This window comes from Lactuca serriola, chromosome 6 (genome assembly GCF_051521515.1).
Source record: "Lactuca serriola cultivar US96UC23 chromosome 6, Lser_US96UC23_V15, whole genome shotgun sequence".
Classification (NCBI taxonomy): domain Eukaryota; kingdom Viridiplantae; phylum Streptophyta; class Magnoliopsida; order Asterales; family Asteraceae; genus Lactuca; species Lactuca serriola.
Genome location: NC_136413.1, coordinates 39,306,346 through 39,316,310, shown reverse-complemented (window position 1 = coordinate 39,316,310; position 9,965 = coordinate 39,306,346). Strand labels below are relative to the sequence as shown.

The following is a 9,965-nucleotide window of genomic DNA, read 5'->3' as shown; positions in this document are numbered from 1 at the left end:
GTATTATGTGATTATTATGTAAAAAAATTGACAAAAAAAGGATAAAAATAAAAAACTTATGTTTCATATCAGTCCACAGAACTGTTTGGGAATCTACAGAACTGTTATCAGCGGATCAGTGTACATCTCTGTGGATTAGCGTACACTTCTCATATCGATTAAATATTGTATCAACTCACCATAGTATTGAAAAATATAGAATTGGCCTCCAATGCACCAACTTCTACGAATGCAACATCGTCGTTTGATGCACCACGTCCATGGACGACAAGAGAGGTGATGGTTATAATATGATGTTGGTTGTACATTTTTGAAGGTGTAACAACAATGGTGAATATCAGGCACAAGTAGATATTCTTGGTAAGTGGATGAAGTTAAAGAACGGAATCGCATGGTTAAATTGATGGTATCATCATCTTAAAAATAGTAGTAATTATTATTACTCAAATGAGGAAGTGATGTGTGTAAAACGAACTAGTTGTAATCCTACTTATAAAATTTAAATTAATCACACAAAAGGCAGTAGACCTGTCTATTGGTGGTATAGTTCTAGTAAGCAGGGTATCGAACTTAGGGAACGCCAATTTAAACTAATTACTAAAATTATATAATAGCAACTAACAAATAATAAAAGAGAGTTTTCTCTAGTTTTACAAGACTAGAAACTTACTAACTAATACTTAAACTAATTAACTAAAAACTAGATAAGCAAAGATTCGACTAAATTCAATAATGAAGGAGACTTCTGTTTAGGTTCAATTCAATTGATCCCATGGTTGATTTTATGGTAATAGTGCAATGGATTAATTCTTCTATTGGCTACCGATTCAGGTGATTAGGTTGACATTTGTTACACTAATCTTTAGAAAACAAACTAACTCAAACAGTGGCCAATTGTCTAAATTAATTTAATTCCCCAGGTTATGTATTCGGGTTAATTAAGACTTGTAATGATTAACTAATTTGACCTTTTAGTTAACCTCTTTTTGATGGTTCATCACACAAGCTCACACGTAAATTTACCTATTTTCTTATTAATTCTTGTTTCACATTCGCTAATCCTAATCATATAATAAAGTGTTCACATAAATTATACGAGATAAAAAATTAAGAGATGTTCATGCAACTTAATTATCTTTCTATTAACAGAAAAATAGTTGTCATTCACACATAAGGTTTTTTAACAAGCTTAAATTAACAAAATCACCAATATTAAACTAATCCTACCATAAATCAAACCATAGTCTCAACTAGGGATGAGATTTAGAACCGGAAAACCGGAACCAGAACCGGAATCGGACCGGAACCGGAACCGTTAGAACCGGAATATAGAATCGGTAACCGGTTCCGGTTCCGGGTTTAAAAATTGACTTTATCAGGGTTCGGGGTAATCCGGGTTTGGGTCCATCGGGTCCGGGTAAACTGGGTCTAAAAACCGAAACCGGTGTTTGGAACCGGAACCACTTTTAGGGTTAGAACTGGTTTTTTGTGAAACATTTAAAAGATGCATATCTCATTTGTTTCAACTCCGATTGGCATACGGTTTTTTTCCAACATGTAGTTTAGAGTTTGTACATGATTTTAGACTATAAATTTGCTATTTTTAGTTTTATATTCATTGACTTACAGTCCTCCAAAGTCGAGAGATCAAAGCTGAAAGTTTTTAGTTTTTCAGTTTTTTTGTATTCGGTGAAAGTTTTAAAACATGAATATCTAATTCGTTTGAAGTCGGATTGACATGTGGGTTTTTCCAACTTCTAGTTTACAGTTTCTACATGAGTTTAGACTATAATTTTGTCATTTTTGGTTTAACATTCAACGATTTACAGTCCTCCGAAGTCGGGATATCAAAACTGAAAATTTTCAACTTTTCACCTATTTGTTTTGTAATTTGCATTATGTGAAAATGTTAGCACATGCATATTTTATTCGTTTAAAGTTGGATTGACATGCAGTTTTTTTAGAGTGTATTTTAGAGTTTGTACATGATTTTAGACTATAATTTTGTTAATTTTGGTTTCATATTCAATGAGTTACAGTACCCGAAAGTCGGTATATCAATTTGAAAATTTTCAAAGTTCAACCCAATAAGTAATAAGTAATTACCAAAAAATTCTGGTTTTTCCAGGTTTTTTGGTTCTAAACCCACTTTATCCGGTTCCAACCTACCCATTTTGATGTTTCCGGGTTTTCCGGTTCTAGACCCACTTTACCCGGAACCATACCCGGAACCGAACCGGAACCAATTCTTATATACTGGTCCGGTTTCTAGTTCTATAAAATCACATTAACCGGTTCCGGGTCCATCCGGTCCGGGTTTGGACCCACTTTCATCCCTAGTCTCAACATTGTCTCCCCAAACAGAAGTTAAAAGGTTTTAGCTCATGATTGAGGCAATTGAAAGCATAAAAACGAAATATATGTCTATACATGATGAAAAACAATAGATTGAATGAAGAATAATGAAAATTGCCTCTAATCTCCTTCGGAATCAGATTTAGGGTTGGATATTCGTTCTCTAGATATTCTTTGACTTTAATTCGCAACTTTTCTCCCCAAGGGTTCTCTCCCTTCCGTTGTATTGATCTGAAAAGCCGTATTTATAAATTCGACCCGACTCGCTGAGTCCACGACCGACTCGTCGAGTCCATCACTTAATCCCCGTGTATGACAAGTTAAGGATTCCTCAGCTTCGCAAATCTTCGTAGCGACTCGTCGAGTCGATTCTAGACTCGTCGTAGCGACCGGTATTTTGAATAATAAACATACTTTAAGTAGGTTACAAAACATACTTTAGAAAACACAAACATACAACCTTCATAATAAACACACTTTGAAATAAACTTCATTCATTCAAATCGAACCACGGAAACTTTGATCTGTTTTAGTATTTCGGCCATGGGTTTTCTGTTGCTTGTGTCCTTAGGTTTATTGTCGTTTGCATCCATTGGTTATCTGGCTTTTGTTGTTATTGGTACTCGGTGCAACCCTGCCATTGGTTCTGTGGCTCTTCCTGCGGTTGGTATTCGGTTCCTTGCGTCCATTGGTTTTGTGGCTCCTACTGCCATTGACGTTCGGTCTGTTGTGTCTATTAGTTGTCTGGCTGTTGCCGCCATTGATGCTCGGTCTGTTGTGTCCATTGGTTGTCTGGATGTTGTTGCGATGTTTGGTCTGTTGTGTCCATTGGTTGTCTGGCTGCTGTTGCCATTGCTGTTTGGTATGTTGCGTCTATTGGTTCTCTGGCTCATGCTGCCATTGGTTTTCGGTCGCTTGTGTCGGTTCCTTTTCTGTCGCTTTTGTCGGTTCCTTTTCTGTCGCTTTTGTCCCACTTCCTGACGTCCCAATATGTTTTTTTACTTTTACTTTGGTTCTTTGGAACGATTTCCTTACATGTCGTTGCATTATGAGTTGTGCTATGACATCTACTACACTTTCTTATTTTTGGTTCTTCACCTTGAGAGGGAATACGATTGGTGTTTTTGGTCTACTGGTTCGATGTATTTCCATCACATGAGGGTTAACAACCATAAGGTCATCCGGAACCTCCCAATCACTAAGTTCTGAAAGAAGGTATACGGTCTGCTCGTACGTTCTTCGATATGTTTTAATTTTACAAGCATCTATAGCCATATGCCCACACTGATCATTTTTCAAGTGCGTTAAAACCATTATCACATGACCACATGGCAAACCGGTTAGTTGCCAATATTTGCAAGAACAAGTCTTTTCCCTTAAATTCACTATACCGCCACTTTTGAAGTCATACACTTGATATGTTGTATTGTCAACACCGGATACCGACCATCCTTGAATCCCCTCTATATTTTTTAACCATATCTTCAGCCCACTTTGTAAGTATTGTTGTACTTTTTCTGTTAAAACAAACATATATTATTATACTAGGTGTGAGACCCGTGTATTACACGGGTTGATTTAAAAAAATTAAAAATTAAACTAAAGTGTTAATAGAAAATATTTTTTAATGTACAACTTTAAAATAAGAAAGGAAGAAACGTATTTATTGTAATTTAATATAATATATATGATAGTTAATACTTTACATATATAAGTATATGACTTTAATTTTAAAAATTGAAACAAATCAAAAATTGACAAGTGGATAATATTTATTTCAAAAATATCACAAAATGACAAGTGTCAAAACTCATGAGAGATTGACATGTGGCAAAAAAACCTTCATTTATTAAGAAGGATATGACATTTATCATATAATTTAAAATTAAACATAATCATACCTGCAGCCATCCACCGTTTGGAAAACCATTTTTGCATAAGTGCACTAAAGAACTCAAGAAGTGGTAATATAGGCAACTTCCGTGCTTTATTTGATACAACATTCATGGATTCCACACTATTTGAGGTCATATAATCATACCTCATGGTAGGGCAATACGCTCTGGTCAATTTCTCACGTGCAATTTGATTGAGATATGTCGCTACATCATCTCTTATATTACGAAGTCTCCTCTAATAGAATTCAAACTCAGTTGTTTTGTAAGCTCTTACCAGTTTCCAAAACAAAATTGCTGTTTTTTTACTTTTTCCAAAGGTGTGAACTATGTTTACTATTACATGAAAACCATACAATCCATGTTGAGCATTTGGAAAAACATTTTGAATACTTACAACAATTGCGGGTGCCTTATCTGTGCCCCTTGTCAGACCTTCCACATCACCAATGCATTCATGTACTTTTTTAAGAAACCATGTCCAAGAATTTGTAGTCTCTTTTAGGTAAATTCCATACCTAATAAGCAAGATCTGATTGTTGCCATCCATGTCTACTGCATGCAAGATGGTGCCTTTGTACTATCCCTTTAAATGAGCACCATCCATAATAATAATTTTTCTATAACACTCTTTAAAAGCACGTATCTGCAACAACAATATAAAAACCATTAATATATTAACAATATAATCTGTTTATAAACATTTAAGAAAATAACAAATATATTTAAAAATATATTACCGCACATCCAATAGCGAAAAAACAATACTCAAAACGATCCTCCGAATCAGTTTTTATGTAGGCTACAGTATCAGGATTATGTTTTTTTAGATTGTGAAAATAAACTGGAGTTTGGAGAAACTTTCTTTGGGGGTCCCCATCATCAATCCCAAAGCAAATTCTCCAGCATGCCACGCTTGTGAATAAATCATATTTATTTGTAGCAAATCATTCATATCTCTATATATATCATTAGACTTCCAAACTCTCAAACTTCCTTGACCCATAATGTCATGTATTATGGTTCCCATATATAGCTAGGTTATAATGTGGATAGACAACTATTGTACGGATATGTGGACAATGCTATTTTATGAGAATTATTAAGATAATAGGTTGTTTAGTAATATGAATACGTTTAATCTCACACAAATATTGTTATTTTCATGCATTCTCACTAGTTATTCTTTTTTATTCTCAAAAACCGTTTTTTGCTTATTTTCATTCTTATAAAATACGATTCAATAAACATTTTAACAAAATTCTGATAGAATGAGAATAATTAAAAAAAATCTATAATAACTGTATAGACAATTTAATTAGTGAGAATGCATGATAATGACAACACTTATATAATATTGAACGTATTCATATTATCAAACAACATATTTTCTATGTCATTCTAATAAAATAATACTCTCCATACATTCACACAATAGATGTTCATATATATATATATATATATATATATATATATATATATATATGAGTTCTATGGAAAACAAATATAAGAAAAAAAGGATTTCCAAAGAAAAGTACACATTAAAAAAAGAAAAAAAGCATAAAGGTATTTTCTAACCATAATTAAGCCCTACCTGTAAAATATAGGAAAGATAAAAGAAAATACTAATTTAATAAATATTTTTAAAATTATAAATATTTTTTTCAATAACCTTATTTCGGTTAAAAACTCTTTATAGATATTTAAATTAAAAAAATAACTGTAATAGGTCAACCACTAAGATTCTCCAACGGTCATGCATGTGTGATTGTGAAAAAAGTTTAATTACTTCCCCTTTATCAGAGTTTGTATTAAATTTATGCAGTCATATATATTTAAAATATTACATAAATAAATGTGAAGTTATTGGGATTTGGGAACCGCTCATCATCATGTAATTTCGGAGGACATGAGGGGTAGAATGGTACTTTTACCATTGAAATGCCTTAATAATTATTTATGGACTAGATAAGGGGTAAAATGATACTTTTGTAAGAAGGATGCGGACAAACGGCGTGTCATGCGATATCACTATTCACATTTCACTGGGACTAATCACGTGAGCGGTGAGTCTATCAACACGTGCCAAGGGCTTACTTGGCACACTGCACATGTTAAATCGGTTGGTAAGCATTTTAACAGCGTCTACGGCTCCTTTTCATCACATAAAACGTTTAACGGAGGAACGTTAGGTTCTGCAAGTTATGTTTTCTTCCTAATAATATTTGATTTGTGGTATAAAATCTGATAAAGAAATAAGTGATGGCTAAATGTTTAGAATATTTTATTTCAATACACTAACAATCGTAATCTGTTTTTTATCCATCTACAACAATTAATGTTTTAAAATGTTGTATTATATAATTTTATAAAACATAAATTATTGTTTATGAAAAAAATTATTATGTACAAATATATTTTATTGTTAATATATAACTTAACGATTATTAATGTGTAAAATGTGTATATTTGAAAAGGAATATTTCTAAATACATGTCGCCTTTTGTGTGATAAATTAAATAAATAGTGTTTTATTTTGTTGGACAGGGTTATTATCATATTTCACCTTTTTTGAAACTTAATATGGACTATATCCTTATTAAGCAACGGTTTTTCCTTTATTTATTTGTTTGTTTATTGTGACCTATTGCAATGAACTATTTTTGTTTCATTTGTATGTTATTGTACATTATTAGTAGATAATTAGGCGTACATATCTCTTATTAGTATCTTAGTTGCATTACAATTATAATTTCCTTAGAAATATTGAACCTTAACGTGTTTGTATTTAAATGTAGAAAGGAAAGTTTCATTATTTTAAGAAAATTAACAATTAAATCTAAAAATAATTTTTTTGAATAGAAAAACACAAAAAGCCAACAAATTTATTAACTTTAGCTATTTTGACATGTTCAATAGGTCATCAGAGTAAAATGTTAATTTTCTCACAGTATTTTTTTTTAATACAAATTTCCTTAAAATTTGTATATAATTTATAAACATGTTTATATATATATTTTTTAAAGTGTATATATATATATATATATATATATATATATATATATATATATATATATATATATATATATATAAAGGTAGGTTCAAATGTTTTTCATATCTATTCTGTGCTAGAATTTATCAATATGAATTTTGTATTAATTATATGTATATTAAATGTTATCCATACTTATAACCTATTTTTTATAGAAACCAATTAAATTTGTCATTAATGCAAACAATAATATTCTTTCAGAATAAATTCATATCTAGATGAATGAAAGTGTATTACAGCAGAATCAGAGTGTATTTTAGTAGAATACACTCTCGTTCTTCATATTCTATACAAATTTATTGTATTTTAAATGAGTGAGCCCTGAAACAAAATATAAACTCATATATAAAAACCTAGATGTGAATTCATTCTGAAAGAATGTTATTGCTAACATTAATGATGAATTTAATTAGTTTCCATAAAAAGAGAACTACAATTATGAATATCATTTAATATACATATAATTATGGAAATCATTTAATATGTATATTTATTTAAATAAATAATTATTTAGTTTACTAAATTCCTATTGGTGCATTCTAGCACACAATAAATGTAAGAAACAAAATAACCTAGTAGTAACTATTGTATGCTAGAATGCACAGATCTGGACCATTGGATAAAATATATTCAAAGGTCATGATCTGAGGGTCTATGATAGCAGAATAGGATAACATGTACCATATAATCACACAAATTTGACCATAAGAGCATTTTAGTCAATTAACCTATATATATTAAAAAAAGGAAAATTTTGGATTTTTAGGGATAATTAATTCCTTTATTTTTAAAAATCTGAATAGTTTAAATTAATTTAAAATTAAAAGTCCGATTTTATTCTGTCAGAATGATAGGATGTTAACCATAAACTAGTAAATATATTTTTCGATTTTATTATGTCAGGATGACAGAATGCCAACCATAAACTAATAAATACATTCTGAAATAATACACAAAATCGATTCTTGAACTAATAATATACCAAATAATTACATTGTATGATTGTGATTCATTGAATAATAACAAACATTCTGAAAGAATAACAAATATAATTCTTAAAATATAACAACATTCTTAAACAATATGTGTGATCATTCTTTAATTCATTCTTCAAGCCTTTCCCATCAGGTCTTCAAGCCATTCTTCAAGCCATTTCAATCAGAAAATCATTGCCAAGTAATTTGTAGTGATACACTTGTAACAATTGCACATTAAACATACAAATAATTAACTACAATTCTATCAGAATACAACAATAATATTCTTACAGAATAAACTATTCTTGCAGAATGATTTTGAATATTCTTAAAGAATTTGTATTATTAAGAATATACAACTCTAGTTAAAATGCCTCCTGCTTCATCTTCAGCATCTTTAGCTTCAACCTCTATCTCCAACTCATAACCACTGTAATTAAAATGAAAAAGAAACCAACATTCTATTTCTAATTCATATATTTTTAACTCCATAAAAAGGAAGACATGGATGGCTTACCCATCAGTAAGATCCATTCACAGTGTGATCAGGTGCAATTTCCTATAATATAATAAAATATCAACTTAATTTATACCATTTGAAATAAAAGAACAACTTAATCAAGTCGAATGACTATTCTCAACTTCATAATTTATTCTAATAGAATGTAATCCTAAAACTGCAATGAAAAAAAGATGGGGTCTTATAGGCATTTCATCGAACAGTTAGAAGGCAGAAAAATTATGCAAAAGTTTTGACCAAATTTACATGGTACTTTGTTGCTGGAATACCAAAGAGTTTTGCTACATTATCATAAAAATAATCTACTTATTATGCTAACATATTGAAATAGATACAAACATTGTATAGCTAAGGACCTAAGGTACATTAAAAAAACCCAAAAAATTATGTTATCATTAAACCCCAAAAGACAATTGAATCGAAACATAAGGGGAAACAATTAAAAACCTGATTCATAGTCTCGCGTATGAAAAAAAGACAGTTGCACATTATGAGAAATAAACGGAGTCAACGATTGACAAGTATCAATGGGGATAAATACAAGGGCCGATTAGCACCACAAATATCAATGCCATCGTCGCCACTGGCTTGAGATGGAGCCTGCTTCAATCAAAGGATTTCATGAATAAGAATCGATGAGAATAGCTCATGTAAGGAATTGGTCGATCTGATTTCAAGATAACCGGCCCATGAATGAAGTAGGAGGCATCAATGTACGACGACATCAATTAATTATGGAGCCGACGGTGGAGAGACAGGAGGAAGAAGCGGCAACATGCGTTTTTCGATAATGATGAACTTGTTCGACCACACACATACACACACGAATGAAGTGAGGGAATAAGAACAACTGTAAATAAAAAGGGAGATAAATAAGGTTCAAAGTCAATTTGACTAGCATGATTATAGGGAGTATTTATGGAATTTAAAAATCAAATTACTAAATCACCCTTATTTATTTATTTTATTTTTTCCTAAATTCCTATTGGTGCATTCATGCACACAATAGTTGCTAGAAACATTTGAACCTAGCTCTCTCTCTCTCTCTCTCTCTATATATATATATATATATATATATATATATATATATATATATAGGGTTAGATTATTTTGTTTTCACTATCTATTGTGTGCATGTATGACTGATTCTGGATCAATCATTTTAG

The 9,965-nt window shown here is 30.9% G+C and overlaps 1 protein-coding gene across 1 annotated transcript; it reads right to left on the bottom strand.

Moving 5' to 3' along the window:
• Nucleotides 1-3,435: 3,435 nt before the first annotated feature.
• On the bottom strand, nt 3,436-4,800 carry LOC145059668 (uncharacterized). The gene is made up of 3 exons (XM_079007481.1): nt 4,594-4,800; nt 4,257-4,488; nt 3,436-3,872 (listed from the first exon to the last, which is right to left on the bottom strand). Exons 1-3 carry the CDS (start codon nt 4,798-4,800, stop codon nt 3,436-3,438), a joined length of 876 nt encoding a protein of 291 aa, XP_078863607.1.
• Nucleotides 4,801-9,965: the final 5,165 nt, after the last annotated feature.